At 33.0% G+C, this 25021-nt stretch overlaps 1 protein-coding gene across 3 annotated transcripts in view; it reads left to right on the forward strand.

Moving 5' to 3' along the window:
- Positions 1 to 272: 272 nt before the first annotated feature.
- LOC122042887 overlaps positions 273 to 25021 on the forward strand; it is a 53715-nt gene continuing 28966 nt past the window's right edge. For all 3 annotated transcript variants that reach the window (XM_042603275.1, XM_042603276.1, XM_042603277.1), the window contains exons 1-7: positions 273 to 433; positions 514 to 723; positions 9510 to 9780; positions 10043 to 10193; positions 16419 to 16641; positions 17240 to 17331; positions 17434 to 17569. In XM_042603275.1, the coding sequence (XP_042459209.1) occupies positions 390 to 433; positions 514 to 723; positions 9510 to 9780; positions 10043 to 10193; positions 16419 to 16641; positions 17240 to 17331; positions 17434 to 17569 (1127 nt within the window). In that variant the 5' untranslated portion in view covers positions 273 to 389. The remainder of the gene's footprint in view (positions 434 to 513; positions 724 to 9509; positions 9781 to 10042; positions 10194 to 16418; positions 16642 to 17239; positions 17332 to 17433; positions 17570 to 25021) is intronic.

The raw sequence follows: 25021 nt of genomic DNA on the forward strand, positions 1-25021 counted from the left end.
ATTTAATTAGTGATTAAGCTTGATACTATAAATTTATTTATTTATTTAATAAATTGATAAAATTTGTATTGATAATATCTTTCATAAATATTATTCATAACGTTATTCACAAATATATTTATGAATATTATTAAAAAAAATATAAAATAAATATAAATAAATCCTTATTTAATCAAACATCAAATTTATTCATGGATAATTAATCGAAGAACATTTTATCCAGCCGTCCGTTTGTTCCTTGACCGTGTGATCACAACTATGGCACATAAAGAGCGACTTCCAAATTTACTCGACGATACGAACTTCTCCGTCCGGACTTCCGATAGGGCCGAGACGGCTCCGCTTACGGCTACGACTTCGAGGGGTGGCGTTGGCTTGGGGGAGCAGCCATGGCCGCTCAATCCTTCCATCTTTCTCGCCTTCCGCTCCCAAGGTACGAAAAAGCTTCCTGCGAAGTCGCTTGCTTTGAAGGTTTGAATGTCAGCTTAAATCCGTCCTCAATATGTTTGTTAGAATGACGGAAAGGGGAATTTCCATCCTGTTCTCTGCGCGCTCGTGCTTACCGTTTGATCCTAGGTTTTCATCTACTTTGCTTTGCTCTGCACGCCATTGCAAAGCCCCTAGGAAGCTTGTATCTTGGCTTTCCACTGCCAAAGAGTTTGCCAGGCTGCAATACGCTACAAAAGGAGACTATTTTTCCAGCGGGTTGGAGAATTTGCAGGGGTGGGTATTGTCTCTCATTCTTATAAGCTCCATGCATGTATTTTACTTTCTAATCCACCATTTCTGAAGTGCCTCAAGTATCTTTTGCACGCCTAGTCTGCAGTTTCTTCTTTCCCCTAAGAGTTTTATCGAAGTGGTGACAGTTGTGGAATGGAACTTTGCCAATGTGACTAATTGTCTTGTCTGCGGCTCATTTCAGTTGGTCTTCTATATGGTGACGTGGGTCATAACTAGTAGTTAGTCGACTACCTTGCTAGTTAGTCAATTCATCCCTTCAGGATAATTGTTACTGACTTATAGTTGTCAGTTTTCAAGTAACCCCTTTGGGTTGTTGACACGCATTTGGATATTTGGATAAATGGTAAGGCCATGGACCGAACCATTTGGATATTTGGATAAATGGTAAGTCCATGGATCGAACCATTTCTCTTTAAGATAATATTGTCTTGCCTAATTGGTAACGATTTATTGGCAATTGGCTCCTATGATATAATGACCTTCAACTCAAAATAAGAGCGCTCAAAATTTTGAGTTTTAACAAACTTTCAATACCTTTAGTAGTCTTAGAGAGGACAAAGGAGGAGAACAACTCAACAGTTGATTTTAAAACTTAAGAATTGAGTGACTTGAGAGTGAAGAAGGGTTTGTTATATACTAATGAAGGGGTGGGCCCAATGTATGAAAAGATACGAGCCAAGGGGTGAAAGGGCATAAAAAAGAGTATAACTTTTCAATTTAGTCCTTTATTTTTTCTTTTTCATCATTTTTTTTATTTCAATTAGCGCCAAACGGCATTGTTCCACACTTACGCAAGCCGCGTGCAAAGGAGATGCATCCCTCCTCTTCTGCGCTAGTGAGGTCATTCAATCGTTCGATCATTTGATTAATCGCAACTACTTTTTTCTCGTTGCTTGGGCTTGAAGTAAAATTTAAGCCTTGATGCAATCCAAATTGTGACTCAATGTTCACAATTTTTCTCAAGCAAATTGGATTGAAAAAAAATCCTTCATGCATATTATTTAGTTTCACAAGAATTAACATTCACGTACACTCGAGTTAACTCTCATGCATTCACCTTCATAAACTATTCTCCTGTATAAGCTTATGTCCTTGTTGGATCAAAGTAGATTAACATGATAGTTTTTATGATTTCTTTCATCACTTGAATAGTTTTAGGCATTAATTTATTGAAATTGATTTATGATGATTTACTAGTGAAATAACTCGTTTATGTTCTTATTCAATTATTAGTCACACAAATCCATTTCCAACAGTGGTTCACATTTTGGTTAGTCTCATTGACTGAATTATGTAGAAAATAAAATCCACATTTTATGACTAAGGCATAAACTGATGCTCCTAGATGTGCATCATTAGTAGTAGACTAATAGTATTATAGATCATTGTAAATAAGATCTCGAAGTTGATCCCTTGGATATTGGTTCACAACCATATTTTTGATTCATGTAGCATCTTTTGAACATTGTTTTCCAGAAATTTAGCTTGTGACTTGTGGATGCTACCATTTGACAGGAGAGAATTATATGTAGACTTAAATTAACATAGACAAAGCATAAATAAGACCATAACTTCTAAATTATAAGAAAGCTATGGTAAATTATATTAGGTCAAGAAAATTAGCATGAATATTGCATGAATTGAATTTATCTATTGATTTATATCTCAGTTACAGTAATGGACAGATTTGAATAAAATGATAATAAGCAAACAAGAACATACAAATGATGAAAACAATATACTAATTCAATTTATAATGGTTTGGTTGCCAATCAGTCTAATCATCCATGTGCTTTTGGCAAGTGATTTTCAAACCATTGCTTTTCAACTTTAAATGGTTTCTGTACAATATTTATCATGACCTATTATCTCCCTATCATTAGTCTCAATTTTGAAGTGTCTTCGTTGCGCTTGGTCCTTTTCATGTTGGTTTTAAGTTAGCCACCTTAACATGTATTCCACACTTCCCTTTGTTTGGCTTAGTGAGACAAGGCGTGTAATCCAATGCTAGCACAACATAGCTCAATACTAGAGGTAAGCATTTTATACCGGGCTGTCTTATTAATCATGTTATGAACTGGTCATCTCAAATAATATAAAATAATACTAATCATATTTAAAAAAACAATTAATATGATGCTAGATTAATCAAAATTACCAAACTTTTTTATAATGTAAAAGGTTATTAAATTTTTATTAAATAGGCATAAAGGACACATTTTGACCCATTGTCTTGTATAAATTTTGCATTTTCTATCTTTTAATTATTTTTTATGCAAGTTGGGGTATGTCATGTCCAATTTTACTTGCCCTAGGCCTTATATGTGCATGTTGATGTAGTTGTGCTACCTAATTTCCAAGTTTACAAAGAGTGTAGACTATCCTAGGCATTTCTGAATATTATGGGTTTTTCTTATTTTATGATGCATTGATGACTATTCTGAGTGTCTGAGATTTTTCACCTTGTGAAGTATGTTAGAGAAATTACAACACTTATGGGTTTGTGCTGTAGTAGCAATTCACGTTAGTTAGTGCTACACATGGCTTATAGGTAGAGATTCTTGACCTAAAATAGTATGCATAAGATGCATGACCTGCAACCCAACTACACAAGAGTCGAGCTTGAGATTTTTCTCAAAATCTTGTAGCCACATATATAATAACAACCTAAATCCTCTCTCTTATACTACTCTCCTCAAACCACATGATGCATGAACTGCGCCTAGTATACATTCTTGACAAATAGATCACTTGATAGGCTGCCAGTTTAAAAGATTGAGAAACAATCTTTATCCCTTATACTTCGCTAATATATGCCTTTTTTTAGCAAAAGTTGTTATTTAACCTCTCATAACTCATTCTAAAACATAGATTAGGGTTTGAGTTCCAATATAAGCATGAATGAATTATATGATGACTTTAACATAAGATTAATAGAATTGAAATAAAGAACCTGCATGTAAAAAGAAGTGGTAAGAACCCTTTGTATGACATAATTCTTCCTTTGTTTCTCCTTACCGAGTAGTCTCTCTTACTTTATCCCAATTGCAAAGATAAAATCTCATTCGCTTTTTCATACCACACTAGTGTACTAGTGCTGGTATAATCATGCTCTCAGTGGTTAGGTTCGACCTTGATGTTTGATGTTTAATCAAAGGGTATAAGTTAGACATTGCATATAATTTAATGTGTTAAGTTGTGCAAAAACTTGGCAATACACACATAAAACTTTGAAGCTTGTGGCTTGATAAGGTTGGAGTGTGGATGATGATTTGACATGGTCAAGGCAATATAGACAATGCCATAAAGGTATGGTGGATTTTGGAGACGGTTGCATTAAGCATATGAGGGGCTGCTTAAGGAGAAACATTAAGGTGGTCTTAGAGTAGCTCGTGGAGCTTGATTTAGTGCGACCAAGTTGGTTGCATCAAGCATTCGAGGGATCGTAAAAGAAGAAACATTAAGGTGGTGCTGCAGCTCATGGAGCTTGACTTGGGGTAATCAAGTCAGTTGAGTTGGTGGCCTAAGGTCCACTAGAGAGAGTGAAGAATGACATGGGATATTTGAGGAATTGCAGGATGGAAAGCATCAAGGCACATAGTTGATTGAAGTTGGAAGAAGGCAAACTATGTAGGTGAAGCGTGAATGATATTTAAACAAAGAACCACGTAGAGTGAGTCTAGCTCATTGCATACTGGGGATAGAAATTTTTTATTGTGAGCCCAATCGATTGAGCAATCCTCTTCCATTGATTGAGTTTGATTAGTTTATGGTGGGTTCTGGTTGAGTTATGAGCTTAGTCGACTATGAAGTTAACTTAGTCTTGGTGGCACGTAAAAAAGGTTTTGGTTTGGAGCCTAGTTGACTAGGTAGTCGATTGACTTATTGAGTTCGATGTTAGATTCCAATTGGTTCTTGGCATAACAAGAAAGCCAAAAGGAATCGTTGATCTGACACGATAATGTTGCAAGTGTCGGATGACCTAGGAGCTACACTGGATCAATCGACTGAGGTAGTCCACAACTAGGTAAATATCGATCTAGTCGATTGATCAATAACAAAACAATAAAATGAGAAGAAAAGCGGAAGAAGATTGAAGATTATAAGAGGAGAACTAAGAGGAGGGCGTGAAGGCCGGTGAAAATATATTGATGGTATGATATTTAAAGCCTTTCTCTTTTACCTAATAACTTAGAGTTTTTTGCTTGCTGTAAATCTTTGTATGAGAAGATTGTTGTAAGAAGTTTCTTATTCAAGCAAGAGAAAGCTAGTGAACTTTCAAGAGTGACTCACTAATGAGTTATAGGGTGTGGAGTACGAATGAGAGTTCTGATTCACATACATCGTTGTGTTAGTGATTGATATATGTTGATTCATTATGCTTTTCTATTGTGTATAATTTATGAATTTTCTAGGCATTAATAAGAGTGGAAAATTTAATTTAATTCCTTAAGGCCCTAATAACTAGAAATTGGTGCCTCCTTTTTTAAAATCTCTCTTCCCAAACAATTGGAATCTTTCTTCATAACTTTTTAATCCTTATTAGGTTACAATAACAACAACAACCAAGCTTTTATCCCACTAAATGACGACGTCTATATGGATCCTCCTATCATATTAGGCTTGATCCCCTACGAAATTATCTATATCTAAATAAATTTTATCTTGTTTTATCATTTTTAAAGATTGCAAGGTCATCCTTGGAGAAAGCTTAACTACCTAACATAGGTTAGTAGTATTGAATATACGCTTCAAACATAATATTAATAGAATGAAAATATATACGACTCCTAGAATTAAGTGGTGGAAGTTAAAGAATGGGAAACAAAATGTATTTAAGGAGAAGGTAGGAGTACAAGTATTAGGTGAAATATATGGTGACTCTAATACGACATGGGATAAGATGGTATCAAGGTTGAAAATAGTAGCTAAGAGTGTACTCGGTGAGTCAAAGGGACATACACCACTAAATAATGAATCTTGGTGGTAGAATAAGAAAGTACAAGAGAAAGTGAAGGAAAACGAACAGTTTATAAGGAATTGTATATTTGTAAGAACGAGGAAAACTTAAATAAATATACATTAGCCAAGAAAGAGGCTAAGAAAGTTGTGAATAAAGCAAAGAATAAAATTTTTGAACGATTATATCATGAATTGGATACAAAAGAAGAGGAAAGAGATATTTATACAAGATATCTTAACCAAATAAAATGTATTAAAGATGAATGTAATAGGATACTAGTAAATGATGGAGAAATAAAAGAGCAGTGAAAGAGGTATTTTTATTAATTTTTTAATGAAGGTTTAGTTGATCAACTTAACTTAGTTAACTTAAGTAGGTCAAATGCGTATAGAAATTTAAATTGTTATCGTAGAATTCAAACTTCAGAAGTAGAATAAGCTTTAAATGGGATGTACAATGGAATAACCGTTGGACCATATGATATTCCGATAGAGCTATGGAAGTGTCTAAAGAAACAAGATATTGAATGACTTACAAAATTATTTAACATGATATTGAAAATAGAAAAAATGCTTGATCAATGAAGGGTAAGTACTCTAGTTCCCTTATATAAGAATAAGGGAGACATACAGAATTGTGCAAACTATAGGGGTATTAAACTAATGAGTCATACCATAAAGTTTTGGAAAAAAATAATAGAAAAAAGATTAAGGAAATAGACCACGATGACTGAAAATCAATTTGGGTTTAGGTCTGGAAGGTCGACAATAGAAGCTATACATTTTCTTAGACAACTAATTGAAAAATATCGGGAGCAAAAACAAGATCTAGACATGGTATTCATTGACTTAGAAAAAACTTATGATAGAGTCACAAGAGCAATTATATGGAGAATTCTAGAAAAGAGAGGTGTTAGCATAATATATATTGAACTAATTAAGGATATGTACAAGGATGCAACGACCAGAGTAAAGACTTCGGCGGAGTAACTCAAACATTTCCAATAAAGATAGTGTTATATCAAGGATCAACTTTAAGGCCTTTTCTTTTTACACTAAATATGGACGAACTCACTACACACATTCAAGACATAGTACCCTAGTGCATTTTGTTTGCAGATGATATTGTTTTGGTAGATGAAATACATGAAGGAGTAAATGCTAAACTAGAGTCTTGGTGGAAAACACTAAAAGGGAAAGATTTAGGCTTAGTAGAATAAAAACAGAATATATAGAATTTAAGTTTAACAATATTAGATGTAATGAGACAATTGTTAAGATAGGAAATGACTAGTTGTCCGGAACCGAGAGTTTTAAATATTTAGGATCATTTTTATAAAACGATAGAGGATTAAAAGAGATGTCTTATATAGAATACAAGTAGGATGATTGAAATGGAAGAGAACGTCGGGTGTTTTATGTGACCGTAAAGTACTTCTAAAACTTAAAGGAATGTTCTATAAAACTACAGTTAGACCTGTTATGTTATATGTAGCTGAATGTTGAGCTATGACTCGAGCACATGAGCATAAGATGAGAGTTGCAGAGATGAGGATGAAGGTGGATGTGTGGACCTACGAGAGTGGACATAATAAGAAATGAGAGCATTAGAGAGAAAGTCGAAGTTGCATCTATTGAGGGAAAACTCTGAGAGACACGTTTAAAATGGTACAGACATGTACTTAGACGATCAATAATGCTCTAGTTAGGCGATGTGAAACTATGACAAACACACATATCAAACGAGGAAGAGGAAGATCAAAAAATACTTGATTAGTAATAATAAAATAAGATAAAATTTATTTGAGCATAGATGATAATATAGTAGGAGATAGAGTTCAATGATGTAAAAAGATCGATATAGCCGACCCCACCTAGTGAGATAAGGCTTGGTTGTTGTTGTTTTAACATTTCTAATCAAATTTTTTTAGTCTCTTTTTCTCGATTAATGTGTATATTTGTCATTTGTCATAATCTCACATCAACTAAATGGGGGCATTTATTGGTTACCTAAGTAATTCTCTATACCATCGTAAATGTGTATCTCAGAGTTTCCCTCAATAAGCGTTCTCATCTGTCCATCATCGTATGTCCACACTACCTTAGCATCCTCATCTTTGTGATTCTTATCTTCCACTCGTGTACTCGATTTATAGTCTAACATTTAGGTCTATAAAATATAATAGATTTAACCGTCGTTTTGTAAAACTTGCACCTGCCATCCTTTTCGCTTGCTTATGTCTTCTTCTCTAGGTGTACTTGCTTTCGAGACTCATTGCCCTTTGGTTCCTTGGGTATCCTATATCTCTCTTTTCGGTATTTTCATTAACCTAGAATTATTGGGTATACCAATATGTGTTCCTAAGGGGGGGCCCTGCACACCCTCTGCCCAAACATCAAAATTTATGGTTAAACTGTTCGGGTACCAACAATCTCCCATTTTGGAGGTTTGGCAACAAATTGTTTAAGTTAGGGAAAATCAACAAGAAAATAAGCATTAATGCAGAATCAAATAAAGATAATGCAAATCAAATAAAGGCAATGTTGAATCAAATCAAAGACCTAGTCCTAGGCTCCTCCTTCGATTAACTTTCCAATTTGGATTAAGTTTAGGTCGTGATTTATCATTGCCTACTTCTCCCCCTTGTCAACATCAAAAATGGGGTCCAAATAATCCAGGAGTTAAGAATTTTTTGTGTGCAAATCTTACATTTCTCCTACTTTTTAGAGAAATATATACAAGTCATTCCACTCACATCTCAAGTGGACTTTCTTCAAGCCTTGAGGTCTTCTCTCGTTAAGCTATGTCCCTCAATGTCTTGAGTTCTCGGCTCCTCTTAATGTCATCCTTCACGCATTCATCTACGTAGTTCACATCCTATGCTTTATGTGGCTTCGATGTTCCTCATGCGAACCCTTAGATGACTCAGATGCAAGTGCATCCTTCTTTGATCTCCACTAATTTTGTCCCGTGGTCTCTCAATTGCCAGTGGCATCCTTTTCCAATCTCCATGGACCTTGAGCCATCAAACCAACAAACACATTGACCATGCCAAGTCGACCTGTATATATGGCAGATCTTGCGTAACTTCACATATGTATCAGATATGCAACAAATCTAACTTAAACCCTTTACCCAACTTATGAAAATAATTAACGACTAACTTTAGTGGAGGACGAAAGCTCCAACAAATTCCACCAACTATTTGACACATACTCATAATATTCTATTCATACAAAAGTATTTTTTTTTTGTTTAAATTCTAGGAAAAATAGAAGACATGTGTTCTTTTGTTTGAGTTCTTTTAAAATGATACTTTTTATTTGGTATTTTATGTCCTGTAACCTGTTCAGACATGTTAATATTAGGTATGCTTGCTAAGCCTTTTTCGTGGCTGTGTTTTTATTAGTGTTGTGTCAAGTTAGGGTTGGAGTAATAATGCTCATTCATTTGGGAAATACCCATACAAGGATAGTTCATAATCATTTGCTGGTTCCTGTTAATATATAATGTGTATAGATTGTTGAGATAAACTTTCATATTTTATATTCTCTATAACTTCTCATGACACTAACTATTATGGAGCTCTGGTTTCTGTGACTCCAAGACAGAATTTTGTTCAGTTTAAACTTAAGTTCAGACTTTTATTGTTCCTTGTCCAACCAGCTTATAGACATTGAATGGGAATTTGAAACTCATGTGGAATGTATTTTTACAAATTTAGCTTTAATAAGTGTATTGATAAGATGGTTATTTTAAACCACCTTTTATAAATTTGAGATTAAAGAATATCTTATATTAGCAGGTCAAATGTCCTTGATGGACCAACTACTTCACTGAATGAGATGAATGAATTTGAGATACAGCTAAATAATCTATTTCTTGAAGTTAGAGCCAAGATTGAGAAGGGGCATATCAATGATGCTTTAAATCTACTTAAAGCAAATTATGCAGCAGTAGAGGAGCAGATAAATGGTGGCTTTAGGGGCATAGAACAAGCTGCTATTCTTGATACCCTAGCGTTAGGGTTCATAGGTGCAGGTGACTTAAAAAATGCCGAGCATCTGCTGAATATGGTACTGTTGTTTCCAAACTGCACTTGCATTATGATCAAATTGTAGTATCTACATGGTGAACATTAATTCGCCAACTGCCACTATGAGATGCTTTGCTAACTGCTTGCAATTCAAATTATTGAAAAATATCACCTCTAGGACAAATAATTCTTTGTTTTATATGAAGGCTATGTAGATTGTAGAGGACTAATCTCTTTGATAAAGAATATAGTTATTACCACAATGTTCTTGGTGTTTTACAATGAACTTTTATGACTTGCAGTTGAAAGAAATAGTAGATGATCTACATGATGACACACTCTTATTGGATTCAATATTGATGCACATGGGAAGTGGTTACACTACTTTGGGAAAGTTTGACCAAGCAGTTTCTTTATATGCAAGAGGTCTCAAGATCATAGAGCGAAAGTTTGGTAAGTGCTTAATATTTGGTTACAAAATGTATTATTTGCCCAATTGAGTATAGCATCTATTAGCATCATATTTATTTATGGATTCACTAATACACTTATCTTAGGGAATCTTATTCCAGGAACATTATTCCTCACAAAGTTATCAAAAAGTTACCAAGCAGTTTCTTTAATATGCCAATGAATGATGAGTCATGATTTTTTTTTGAAGTATAAAATATTCTCCATCAAAAAATAACTAGAATTTAGACTACAAACATCTTTAAAATCATTAAAATGCTTGAGTAGGGAATTGGATAGTAGTTGCATTAATACACTTTCTACTAATTATTTAAATTATTATAATATAATTTATATATTTTTAGATATCAAATATTTATGTAGTTTGTATATTAATATAGGTTTTAATTGAGAGTGTACTTTTCCCTCAAATTCATAATTAAAGTACTAAGCTTCTCCTTAATGTGAACAAGAATATCTAATGAACTTGAATGCTGGTTAGATGTAATAATTCTTAGAACTTTCGATAATTTATCATTTTGAAGCTTAACTACATGAGAAGCATTAGTTGTTGTAAGAAACAAAGTGATTCATTTAAAAAAAAAAATTAACAGCCACCATAATTGGATCTTTTCCTTGTTCATTAGATATGGATGAGTGGTAGTTTGGGAATGTGTTATAGCAATTTCACAAGTTTGATATCTTTTGATATAAAGTACCACATCTTGAGGTAATTATGGTAACAAAAATGTTACTGAACTTTTATTTTGATTAGAATGTCTACTAAGTAGGAATGGGTAAGAGAAATGAAAAGCATTTTGTCACAAGAAATTTGAGAACTGCCATCTTGGCATACTTTCCTAAATGTCACCAAAAAAATACACCTTCGTCACAGCATGCTTAAAATAAATTTCTTTGAGTACTTCAAATGACACAATTCATTACTCTCATAGTTGTAAGCAAAGAGTGTCTTCTATTTAGGGCGTTGTCTATTTTATTTAGAATGGCTGTTGTGTACTCGATGAAACGAGTATCCTTGAAGAAATTTTACACATTTGACATTACTAGAATTAAACTAATGTCATCCATCAATGTATTTCAAAGCTTTACTATTATAGAACAAGGTTAAATTCTTTGGAAATAAGATATTATCAATGTATGTATTAAAGCACAAATGATAATGTAGAATTTGGAAGCAATAAGTTTAGCTTCTACGCTGAAATGACTAACACCAACATTTGAGTCCAAACACGTTTGACCATTGATTGACCACTTGAAATATCCATTCTTTGAGCATTTGATGATTGAAGAAATGATAGAACTAAAGTTCTTAATGAAATCAGTATAGAAGGAAGTAAAACAAATAGAGTTTCTAAAATTTTTTGATGCGTTTCAGAGAAAACTACAAGAGTACGCCTTTCACCTTAGAAGAGTCATCTTAGTGCCTCACAAAGAGATAAGATGGCCTAATAAATGCCATTTGTCGAGAATGAGAATTTGTGCAAAGTTAACATAAAAAGATTTTGCCATAAAAAATAAATATTGATGTTCATATGCTTCGCTAGGTCTTTTCTATTCACAAGAATGTAACCAAAATAAAAAATAAATGTCAATACTTTTTTTAAAAAACATGATTCTTCAGTCACACAAAAGTGCTAGTGGCATTTGAAAGACTAAAGAGCATCTTCATTCTTTCATATAATCTATTCTTTATTTTGAAATTCATTTTCCATTCATCATTGGTTTGATCGGGTTGATGTGCAATTCAGAAAATATAAAGTTGATCAAGTAAGTCATCAAGGCATGGAATAGAAAATGACAGTGATATTATTCACTTCTCTACTATCCACACACATTTAGAAAGATCCATCTTTATTTGTGAGAAGAATTGTGTGAACAACATAAAATGCTCCCTCAAATTATGCTTGCCAATTTTATTGTTGTAATTCTTTACTCTCTTTAGGATTCTCACGATAGGCCACTTTGTTTGACTATCAAATCCTAAATAAGATCAATCTAATATTGAATGTTCTACACAAGAGGATAATCCTAAGAAATTTTATCCAGATTAATATCATGAAAAAATTTCAACATAACTTAACCAGAGGCTTTATGAATCGATGTAGATTATTTTCTTAAGAGCATAAATTTAAATGGGCATAAAATGATTGTAACTCCATCTTTAGTGAAAGAATATGTATTCTTTTAACTATCATGCATAAATGCTCTATCGTATTTTCATAAAGACAAAGTAATACATGACAAGCATACATAGGTATGATATTGTACCATTGTACCATACTTCCTTTTTTTTTTTTTTTGCAAAAAATAGCATGTAAAAAAATAAAAATAAAGAGAAACTTTTACTACTTTTTTAACATATCATCCTTTTGAATCCAAGAGAGATTATAAGGTTGAGAATGCTCAACCTTCTTGAATGATACCATGCTTCTGTTCAACGACATTCTCACAACTTCAACAATGATAACATAATGCATTTTTTTCATGAGAAGGGCATCTCACATGAAAGTTGTCATTTTGAATCTAATCCTTGTCATCTTGAGTTTAAGAAACATTAAAAATGCTAAATTCTTTTTCAATAGATTCTTCTGGAACAGTGAAGATCTAAGGAGTATAATTACACACCCTTAACATTTGAAGCATGACTAAAATATGAAGAAGACCTCTTGTTTGTGGTAGATTTGTCTAGCTTAAAAGAAGAAAACAACTTGTGTTTGAGAACTAGCTTTGTGAATGATTCTCGATTAGAATTGTTCTCATGACCAAATGATTGAGTTCCACTAATGGCATAGATTGCCAAACCTTATATGCCTCAATTGTCTCTCCACCTTTGTAATTAATATGGGCGACATCATATATGTCTTGACTTACCTCACCAAGATAACGGCCTATACTTTATTATATTGGTTGAGAAATGCCACATCTCATTATAAGGTGACTAGACTCCATGTATTTTCTAATGAATCTATTCTCGTAAGATAAAAGACAAAGCTTGAGGTTGGTGTCTTATAAATATTTCTCCAATAAGAATTTATTTTTAAGCACTTCCTTTGTTTTCTCCCATGCTTTAATCTGTAACTTACCTATATGATCTTTTTAATGCTCGAGATTTTTCCACCAAGTAAGAGCATAGTTTGTAATCTTATAGCAACTAGTTTAATTTTATGTTTATAGTGTTCTTCCTTGTAATTGAAGACTTGCTCAATGGAATTGAGCTAATTAATGAATAGGTTAAGATGAATCTTCTCCTTTAAATTTTAAGATGCTCATCTTGACATTGATATCCTATTGAAAATTATTGCTCCTTGAATATATCATCAAGAAAGAGCTTTTTTACTATTTGACGCTTGATTTCTAGCATCTTGGAATGGGTTAATCCCATCCTCTTCAACATTTAGATTTTCAAGCTCTCAAACATGATTGGATGCATCATTTCTTAATGTCTTAATGTATGCAAGATGCTTCTTGAGAAACTTGTCTCAATTAATGTCGCCAACTCTACAACTTAAAACACATTCATCAGCCGTAAGAATGATAGAATCTAGTGTTCCTAACTTAGTCGTTCCAAATTTAATGTTAGAACACAAGATATTTAGTGCATCGCCCTAGGATTCTACTAATCCTTTTTGCACGAGGTAATGGGGTAAGATTGTACAAATTGAGGATAAACCATTAAAACACCAACTTTAACCTATACTAATGGGATTTCACAAGCTCTCAATGAACTTGATCCTAATCAAGATTTTTTTCAATACGAGTTTGAGAGTCGAAGCTTTCAATCTTACCCACCCTAGTTCTTGGATTTCTTTAGACACTTGACCTTGATGAAGCACAAGAAATGAGATATTGTTCGGTCAATGTTATATTTCCAAAAGCTCTCTAAGGTCTTTTAAACCCTTGACCTTAATTCTAATGTTCATTTAGAAAATCTGATTAGGCAACTTTAATAAAATGGAACACTTTTCTAATTGATTGGACAACCAAAACATGAATGTTGGATGCCAATAACTATATCTCAATTCTTTGCTACTGTCTCCAATCAACTATTAATCAAATAAAATATTCTATTTTTCTAAACTTTGTATTTAGTTAATTTTCAATCCTTGGTCAATAGTCCACTGACCTTCTTCAGTTGGCGGAAATCATTATCTAGTTGATTTACATGCTTAAGCAACCTTCTTACCTTGCTTATAAACTCATTCTAAGGTCCGAGATTTAAATTGGTTAATAAACACAACTCAGGTACCTTTTAAAGTTGTAAGGCTCCAACAATCACGCAATAAGTAGATAAACCTCTAATTAGGCAATCATATCATCAATAGATCTAATCTAATAGCAAATTTAAGATTATAATACATAATTGCATACAAACTTAGATGATCTTCAGGTCTTCCTCCAGGCTCAAGGAGCATTGGTGAATCCTTTGCCCAACCTTTCTCTCACTTGTTTTATGATGTCTACCATTCAAGTTTCTTAATCCGGGCTATTGGCCCTTGGGTCCTCTCGCTTCGGTTTATCTTCCTGGAGTTACCTTCCATTTAAATATCAAACATTTCACTAGAGCATATTAAAATTTGAACTCAATATTTAACATCTCAAATATAACTCAATAGTAAGCATCTAGAACAATCAAATATTAAGTAAAAATATATTTAATTAATATATTTATATTTTAAAAAATATCGAAACCGTATTGGCATTGTACAATGCAATATCAAAAGCGGATATTTAAACCAAACTTCGTTATGACTCAAAATTCAAACCTTGGTATTATGATGATGTAATCTTGTCTTTATTTTTAGGTGTGTAAAATATATAGAATGTGTGATTGCCCAGCTAGTGGGAGCCACTGTGATTTTTTTTAAAAACCTTATGACTTAGGAAGGTACTTAAGTCATCTCTACCAACAACTTAGTTTCCGAACCTTAAGGTGACTTATGGAGTTTGCAAATTGGCTAAGAGAGTTTTTCTCAATATTTTTTAGTCAACTGAAGTCATTTAAACATGAGTATAAGTCTACTAGATAGAGCCTCTACTCGATGAAATTGGGAATGAAAAGTTTTTATTTGAGCTTAATCAACCTGGGGAAGTACTATTGTACTATTTTTAGTTAATTGACTAGGCAGGGTAAAGATTGATAGAGTACGAAATCTTATTGGTTAGGTTAAATGTGTTAACCTTCGAGGTTGTGAACTTTGATCTATAACCTTTACCCCTAGTATCTAGTGGTAAAGGATGAATTAGTGGAATCTTGGATGATTTATAAGCCGTGAAGTAGGAGCGAGGCTCCAAAGCATGTTAAATATTTGTGTTATAGGGTTAGGGTTTAGGGTTTCCACACATGCATTTTTTATTGCTTTGTCTATCATGATATACTAATACGTTTGTGTGTTTGCCACTAATCTTGATTCAAGTATGTGTTTACCAAGAACATCGGTAATTTGGGTTCATCTATTCACCTCCCTCTTCCTCACCAAGTACGAACCTGCAACATATATCCTTTACAGGTCTGATTTTATTATAATGAGCGCACTTGGGCTTACCTTGCTTTCCTCAACTACATTTATAACCATGATAATAACTCCACTACTTTCTCTTGGATTGGGAGCATGTTGTTTTGAAATGCAAGGGTAGATTGATTAGGGATATGGAATAAGAGTGGAAGTGAAACATCCTCATATAGACATTAGACACTAGGAATAAAGGGTGCCTCCTAGAATTTGAGTTTTTAAATTTAGTTAACACAATATGAAGGAACATAATTTTAAACAATTTCTCAGTATTAATATTAAGCAAATTTTCAATATGATTCTGGATAAACATCTGGCATGATTTGGAGCAAGTCTCCTAAATTATCTACAGAAGTTTGAACTAAACCTAAACATATAATCATCTTTCAGATTGACAAAGCTGGAAGATATTTCCAATCACCTCATACGCACAATCGTTATAATACCATCATTGGTTTGATAAAATTATTTGAACTTGAAGACAGTTCAACATCCTGGAATCACCTCTCACACACAATCGGTATAATACATCACTAGTGTGACAATTTTTCAAACTTGAATACAATTCAGCATCCAAGAATCATAAGTTTTAATTAGCATCTTGCAGCCAATGTAGTAGATATTCCATATTTCAGAAAATAATTATTATAAAATGAGGCATTAGGATAAATATCATGTGAGAGAATTTTCTTTACAGGAATCAACAATCCTTTTAACATAACACCTCTTATGGGAATGGCAAAAGCATTGGGTCTTACTGGAAGAGCCTCAGAAGCTGTAGCACTTTATGGTCGGGCTATTTATATTCTGGAGAATGAGAGGGGAACTGAAAATGAAGAACTTGCAGTTCCTTTATCAGTGCTTGGTAATCTTTTAATCACTGAAGGAAAGGCAACAGATGCTGTAAGTTGCTTCAAGAGGTAAGTACCAGATAGAACTTTAAGGTCTCTTCAGAACTATGAATGGTGGAAACATAAAAAGTAAAAACAACTGCCCTATTTGTTATTTATTATGATGTCTGTCTACAAATGACAGTAGGTTTTCAGGTGTAACCAGATATATGTGAAAATTGGTAATTAGTATTTTTCTGTAGCTTTCTATGCATTTACCAGTCTATTTTTGTAGCTTTTGCAGTCACCACTAGTATAAGAAAGTTTACTTGTAGATGGAGAATTAATGGACATTGTTCAGCGTTCAATTCTCTTTGATGGATAAAGGGCATGCCAGCTTTTACATTAGCTATTTTTATGCACTAAAATGAGCTCAAAAATACAAATAAGATTTATTTTATATTGGAAGCTACATAGTTTCTTTCAATTAGGAAATTTCACAATCTTAATGCATTGTGTAAAACTTTGCTTCTTGAAACAACAAAACTGGTTTCCATGTGCATCAGCAATTAACTAATAAGACATCGTTCTTGGAAAATCTCACTTTGCCTTTTTTCTAAGCAGTAAGTCATTTAAATATCACAATAGTTTTGGTTTTTTGGTACTTACTCTCTGTTCTATTTCCCAGAATCGTAGATATTTACAGGAAAGTGTACGGAGAAACTGATGGAAGGGTGGGAATGGCTATGTGCTCTTTGGCATATGCTATGTGTGCAAAGGGTAACTTCTCTTTACAATTGTTTTAGTTATGCTAAAGTTTTAACTTATTTTACAGGGATAACAGCCATCTACTCCCTCTATCTAAACCTTCTGGTTTTATAGGAGATGTGAATGAAGCAATTTCCATGTATGAAGGTGGTCTCCAGATAATCAGAGATACAAAATATATGTCTGTAGATGACAATTTGTTTGAGAAAATGAGGACTGATTTGGCAGAATTGCTTCATGCTGCAGGAAGGTAAATGCAAATATACCTTTATTTTACCAGGAATATAAATTACCATGTGTATCGCCCATGTTCTACTTGGTTTGACTCACTATAATGAGCTTTGCTCTCCTAGATATGGGTGGGAAAAACCCCAATGAATGGGCCCACACTGCCCTGACTGAATAATCAGTTTATTTGGGAACATTGGTTGATTCACTAGCTGTAAATTTAGTGATAATGGGATTCTCTGGTGGGGTTCATCCCTCAAATACCCAGTAACCGTACTGCAACTATATTTATGTCAATTATTTTACAATGAACTTGTTAGCTAATCTGTAATACACAATTTCAGTTTTCTATGAAGGCAACAACTTTATTTGGAACCTTCTTGATACTCTCATATTATATCAGTAAAATTGGGTTACAGTAGGCTTTGCAGTCCTAGCCTAATACTTCATAATGACCTGACTGGGCTCATGCAATTTATGTTGAAAATGAACTCGAACTTACTCGGCTTGAATTTACCCTTTATATTACAGTGATAGAATGTACAGATCTTATTTTTCTTCCAGGAGAATCATGCCTACAGATTATTTTTCCAGTTTGATGATCTTTAGAGTTATTTCCGGACTTTGATTCCCTATCAACAAAATCTTTACCTTTCTTTGAGTAAATGGGGTTGCAAATATTGTTTGGCACTTCATTAACAACTTATTATCAGTTGAGGAATCAAGACTGGATTAAATTGTAGCTTCAATGTTGACCAGGCCAATGTCTTTTTCATGACTTGTGTTGACACTATAGAGGTTAGCAAGTTCCAGTCATGACTACCACTCTGTACCTTCCCTAAACCCCTTTAGTTCATTCCCCATTGCATTGCCCAACTCCACAACAAAAGTTGCTCAGTTTTTGTCCTACTTCATAGCAAAAATTGCTTGATTTTGTCCTACTTCATAGTAAAAGTTGTTCAGTTTCGGATTTGGAGGAAATTTAATTGAAATAGAACAAGCACAAATGATATGTTCGAGAGGTGTTGGTAGATTGAGAAGGTCAAGAGGTCTAGGCAGTGGGAGATGTTGGCAAATGAAGGAATCTAAAAAGTCTTAGCAGATGGAGAAGTACAATAGATGTTGTTTGATTGAGAATTTCAAGAGGTGTTGGCAGATGGAGAACTTCAATAGGTTTTGGTAGATGGAAAAATCTAATAGGTCCCAACAGATGGAAGTTCAATAGATAGTGGCATATGAAGAAGTTGTGTTCAAAAAATTAAGAAGTTCAAGGGGTTGTGACAATGGAGAAGTCTAGCAGGTGTCTTTGGCAGATAGAGAAATCTAATAGCCTTGGCTAATGGAGAAGTGCAACATGTGTTGGCAAAATGTTTAAAACAATGTGGTTGACTAGAAATGGTGCAAGTGCCATTGCTGAAAATCTAGAAGCAAGGTTTGTTGGCAGAGGAAGACCCAAATGTGAAATCTCTTGGTAAATGAAAAAGATCCAAAGGTGATGCCTCTTGGTAAACGGAAGAAGATCCGTATGTGCAATCTCTTGCCAAGTGAAAGATAATTGAAAGGTGAGATTTCTTGGCATGCAAGATGTAAGATTATGAGGGTTGTAATCTTGATTTTTTTTTTTTGGAAATGTGTCCGTTTAAGGAAAAGGTTGCCCTGGGTTAAATTTGACTAGTGAGCTCAATCTAGAGCAAATTCAGTTGACTGAAACAATTTTCAATTGAGTCAGTACTTGAGTTGACTAGGAAGTCGACTAACAACTTTCTACTTAGAATATAAAGGTTCTATTTTGAGTTGTCTGAAGTGGTTTGACATGATTGGCTAACCAACTGATGAAAACAAATAAGTTTTTGTTGACTTTGAAAAATAGACTATTGGAGATTGGATCTTAACCACTCAAGTTGATTGAATTGTGTTTAAGTCATCTGAAATATATTTGAGATGATAGAACTAAGGATTTCTGTGGCAATCATGCCGCTCGAAATGGATAGTTTTTTTTATTGTTTCGGCATGGGACTAATATGCTCGCATGCGTCCTCATGTGCTTGCTTCCGGCACAGAGCGCGATAAAAGGATTTGAATTGATTCCTTTTGTCGATTGTAGAAAATTTCTATCAATCATGGGAAATCAAAATGCATGGTTATAAATGCTTGAAAATTTGTCCAACAGTAGCAATTGGCCAGAGAGCTTCAATGACGAGGATGGATGGCAATTCTTTTGCTCTTAGCAATATGCATAGGTAAGATTTTGATAATTTGATGTATTTGGAGTCTTAGAGGGAAGAAAAGATAGTAGGTGGATCAACAATCACTGATGGTCGCCAACTAAATCGCGACTATCAAACCAACAACTCGGGGAGGAGAAAAATAGAAGGAAATCGTGAGAGAAACGAGATGAGGGATTCTAGGAAAAATAATTTAGATATAATGGTTTTAATTAAACCATTAAATTAAAATTTGTAATATAAATTTATAATAGTGTTAAAAATAATTACTATAGATTAGTGTTATTAATTGTTATAAGCTATACATGTGTGATATAAACCATTAATGGTGATATAATTAATATCGATCTTTTTTTTTTATGTTGGCACGAGATATCCAATTATTCAAACCGACTAATCTTGGGGTAATCGGCCCGACCCTACTGAGAAGCGCTCATGGAGGTCTATCTATACGACGAACATTCTTTGGTCCGTTTCTCACTAGAGGGAAAATCCTATAAACCACAACTATATAAATATATATATTACATATATCAATCATTAATTAACTAAACTAATAATTAATATAGATTTATGTTTTTGTCAAGGTTTAAAATTGTGTTGTACGACATGGACGAAATTTATCATTTTGTGCACCAATTGATACAACATCGGATTTGACAAAGATCCAAAGAGAATATCAATGACGACGGATGGCGAGGTTTAGATCATTTGCCGAAACTCAACTGTGTGCAGCGTGGTGCTAGGGCCTCCATGAGGCCTTCCGCGAGGTCATAACCTTGTGAGTTGTGAGACTATGAGCCTCCGCGAGCTCATAGGGACTTTGCGGTGAGCCTTCACAAGTCATTCTATTATTTTGTTTTCCCCCCTTTCTTTAATCCCATTGTTTTTTATTTTATTTTGTTTGCTATTAATATTTTTCCTTGCCTAGTCATTTCTTTTTTTTTTTCCATTTTCTCTCTGTTTTTTACTTTCTTCTCATTCCTACAAATTGATTACTTTTCCCTTTCATATTTATTTTCTTTTCTACTAATTCCTTTCTTTTTAATACTTTTTTTCTTTTTTCTCTTTCAATATTTTTCCCCTTTTCTCTTTTTCTTTATTTTATTTTATTTTCTTCCTTTCCTCTCATTGATTATTTTTTATTTACTTACGTTTTAATGTTCGTTTTTGTTTTCCACTAATTTACAAGATTTGTTTTTGTTTTCCTTCTTGACTACCATTTTTTTTCCATAGAGATAAAAATAAATAAATATAATATAATTATTTTATAATATATACTATTATTTTGATTAAATTTTGAATTAAATTATTCTTAATTATATAAGATAATTTTATAATATAATATAATATAATATAATTCTTAATCTTATCATACTATTTCGGTCATAAATCGAAATTCTGGTATTTTTCAAAATTATAAACGTTGGTTTTTGTTATTATTTTTTTAAGCAATTAAAAATATAAATAAGTTAAAATAAAAATAAAAAATATTGGAGTTGAAAAATTTAAACTCAATAAGTTTTTTCAATCAATTTAAATTCATATGAATCAATTTATTTTTTATTTTTTTTAAATAAAATTTTTATTTTTTTATAAAATATTTAATTTTTGAAATTTTCTAAGAAATAGCAAATAATTTAAAAAATAGTAAATAATTTGAAAATGTTTAATTGTTTAACATTTTAAGAAATATATAATTTTTTTTTAATAAATTCTATTTTAATTAAAATTTTCTAAGAAATAGCAAATAATTTAAAAAATAGTAAATAATTTGAAAATTTTTAATTGTTTAACATTTTAAGAAATATATAATTTTTTTTAAAAATAAATTCTATTTTAATTATATTTCTAAACTATAATTTTAATGTTTAAATTAAGTTTTAAAAATTAAAACTTTTAATATATTTTAAAAATGATTTAAAACCTTCAAACAACTTTAAAATATGATTAACAATTTTTAAAATAATCTTTGACTCTAATAATTTTTATAGAATTATATTTAAACTCTTAGTTTTATTAATCTCCATATTTATTAGCATCAGGAGCTTTATATAAAAATTTGATGTCAGTTTTAATAGTTATTTAAAAGTTTTAAATAATATTCATATAAGGATATACTCATTCTATTTATTTGGTAATTTTGTTAAAATTAAATACTCTTGTAATTTTTTATGAATAAGATAATTTTTCTTAAGGTAATTTTATCAATGTTATAATTATGGATATTTGTTGTGAATTATTTTATCTTTTTGGTACTCTTATCTTTTAGTAATGCATAGGTAGGCAAATGACACCAATATAGTAATATCATGATTTAGCTTAGAGACTCATTGATTAGAGAATCGATTTCATTGACAATGTTTGTATTACGTTATGATTGGACACGAGAGTGGTGTCATACACCTAAAACATCTTGTTGGTAAATATTTAAATATTTTTTGTCCAAAAATTTCTCGAGAAATTCATGCTCAAAAATTTTTCATGAGCTTTAGATAAATTTTGTGTTATGTCAGTTTAATAATTATTCAAAAGTTTTGAATAAATTCATATATGAAGATATTCATTTTATTTATTTAGTATTTTTGTTAAAATTAAATATTCGTGTGATTCTTTATGAATAAGATAATTTTCCCATATTAATTTTGTCAATGTTATAATTATGGATATTTGTTGTGAATTATTTCATCTTTTTGCTACTCTTAACTTTTTTGTAATGCATAGTAGACAAATGACACCAAAATAATAGTCTAATGATCTAGTTTAGAGACACATTGATTAGAGAATCAATTTCATTGGCCAGTTTTTATTATGATATGATTGACATGGCAGTGGAGTCACATGCCCAAAACATTTTGTTGGTAAATATTTTGATGTTTTAAGTGTTCAAAAGTTTCTCAAGAAATTCATCGCAATGAAGGAGAAACTTGATGACAAAAAAGAGTTAAAGTACAAACAACAATAGCAATGTGAAATTTTTGATATACAAGTCTTTGAGAATCTTGAAGGTCGTGGTGAAGGTATTCCAAACGATAAAGAACTTTTAACAACTTTTATAATCTCTCAAACTTAATACGAGTATGAGCAAAATATACGATATAGTGGTGATATAGTTAGTGCTAGTGGGAGAGGTTGAATTGGTGCTAGTGGAAGTGTCTTAACAATTGCAACAATATTGGGGAGGAGTGCAAGTGTTTGTATTACTTCAACACAAGGTGATATTAGTTGTTTCTGTTGGACCCCGGTTGGCCGGCTAGAAAGGGGGTTGAATATCCCTGCACAAATTAAAAGAGATACCCTTCTCGGACTTATAACTTAAACAAACACTTGCATAAATAATTAAATAAATAGAAAGACGAGGATTTACTTGGTTATAACCGGGGAGGTTGTTAATCTAAAGAAGTTGAAGCGTAATAAAGATCTCCTTTATGCGGAGAAGCCTCTTACAGCATTCAAGCACAGAAAATGAGAAGCTAAACTAAACAAGAGAAGCGTACAAGTGTTGAATATCAAATTGCTTGTTGTTATAAAGCTTCTAGACGAAGGTTGTATTTATAGCGTCGGAGTGCCTGGAAGGGTTCCAGACGCCTGGAGCGGGATAAAATCTTATCCTCGACGGAACGGTCAACATCCACGTCGAGTGGATAGAAACTTGGTTCCGGGCTCCCGGACCCTTAAAGTCAACCTCGTTGACTTTTTTGGTTTGGACCCTCTGCTCTGGTTCAGCTCGCCTCGGTCCGGGTCTTCCGCTCCGGCTCCGCTTGCTTGGGTGATCTCGGCCATCCGGAATATGGCTCATCCGAATCCAACTTCCGGCCTTCTCGAGCAGGCTTCCGCTCCGACTTCTAGTCCCTCGGAATCGTCGCGTGCTTCCTTCTCGTCCGCTAGGGTACTCATCCACAGCTCTTCGTCACTCGGACGCACCGAGCCCGTCGACTCTCTCCCGTGCCGACCTTCTCGCTAGCTGCGTCTCTGGCTCGAGCAATCTTTTGCTCCGGCTTCTCGTCCCTCGGAAACACTGCACGCTCCCTTCTCGTTCGCCGATGTACTTTTCCGCAGCACGTCGTCCCTCAGACGCACTAAGCCCGTCGGCTCTCTCTCCCGTGCTGTCCTTCTTGCTAGCTGCGTCTTCTGCTCGATTTCTTGTATTCCTAAGTTCCTGCACACTTAGACACAGGGTCAAAAACACCACAGGACCTAATTTAACTTGTTTGATCACATCAAAACAACCTGGGGTTCCAACAATCTCCCCCTTTTTGATGTGAGCAACCCAAGTTAAGTTAGGGTAACCAACATAAATCAAGAGTAATAAATTTTACATGAAAGTGCAAAAATTTGATCTATCTCCCCCTAGACTTAATATTTTCCTTCTCCCTCTTTGATCACATAAAAAATGAGGTATCACAACAAGTCTAAGGGTAATAACTTTGAAAATTTTGGAAAATTCGAAGATTATTTTTGATATCACCAAAAAGAATTTGCAATAATTTTAGAAACTTTAAACTTTGAAAAATTTCTAAGTAAAATTCAAGCAGAAAGAAAATTTCTAAGTTAAAAACTTTGCAAAAGAAATTTCTAAGTTTAGAGAACTTTGTAAAAAGAATTTGAGTAATTTCCAAAAAAATGTTTGAAAAGACTTTTTTTAAAGCATTATCTAATTTCAATTTAATGCTTTATCAGTTAGTCAATTAAACATTTTATTTCAATATTTGGCTTCAGACTATGGCGAGGCACTAGGCCTTCTTGGTTATTGGATCATTAACCACTTCTTGATAAAGTCTCATAAGGAAATTAAACGTTTAATTTTCTTGCTGAAAGCGCTAAGTCTTAATTAAAGTTCAAGTAAAACAAGACTTTGGAACCCAATATAGGTTCCAACCAACTGAATTAATTAGAAATTTTTTCGGGATATATTTCTTTGAAATGTTTCTAATTTGTCCCTTATGGTATCTAAGGTACCAATTTAATCCATAAAATTTTCTAATATGTTGATTATTTGAGCATGCATAACTTTTTAAAATATCTACTTGTATTTTCAAATTATCATTTTCTAATTTTAATTTATCATTTTCTAATTCTAATCTTTTAAAATCATCTAACAGACAAGATTTATCTAGAATTAATTTCAACTTTTTATTTTCTTTTTCTGGCATGTAACCGTTTTTAGTTAATAACTTTACAAATTTGAACATTTGGTCAGGTGGTAGAGACCGTATTTGACTTACCTTGTCGCCTTCTGATGTTCCCCC

The sequence above is a fragment of the Zingiber officinale genome, chromosome 2A (assembly GCF_018446385.1).
Source record: "Zingiber officinale cultivar Zhangliang chromosome 2A, Zo_v1.1, whole genome shotgun sequence".
In the NCBI taxonomy this organism is placed as follows: Eukaryota; Viridiplantae; Streptophyta; class Magnoliopsida; order Zingiberales; family Zingiberaceae; genus Zingiber; species Zingiber officinale.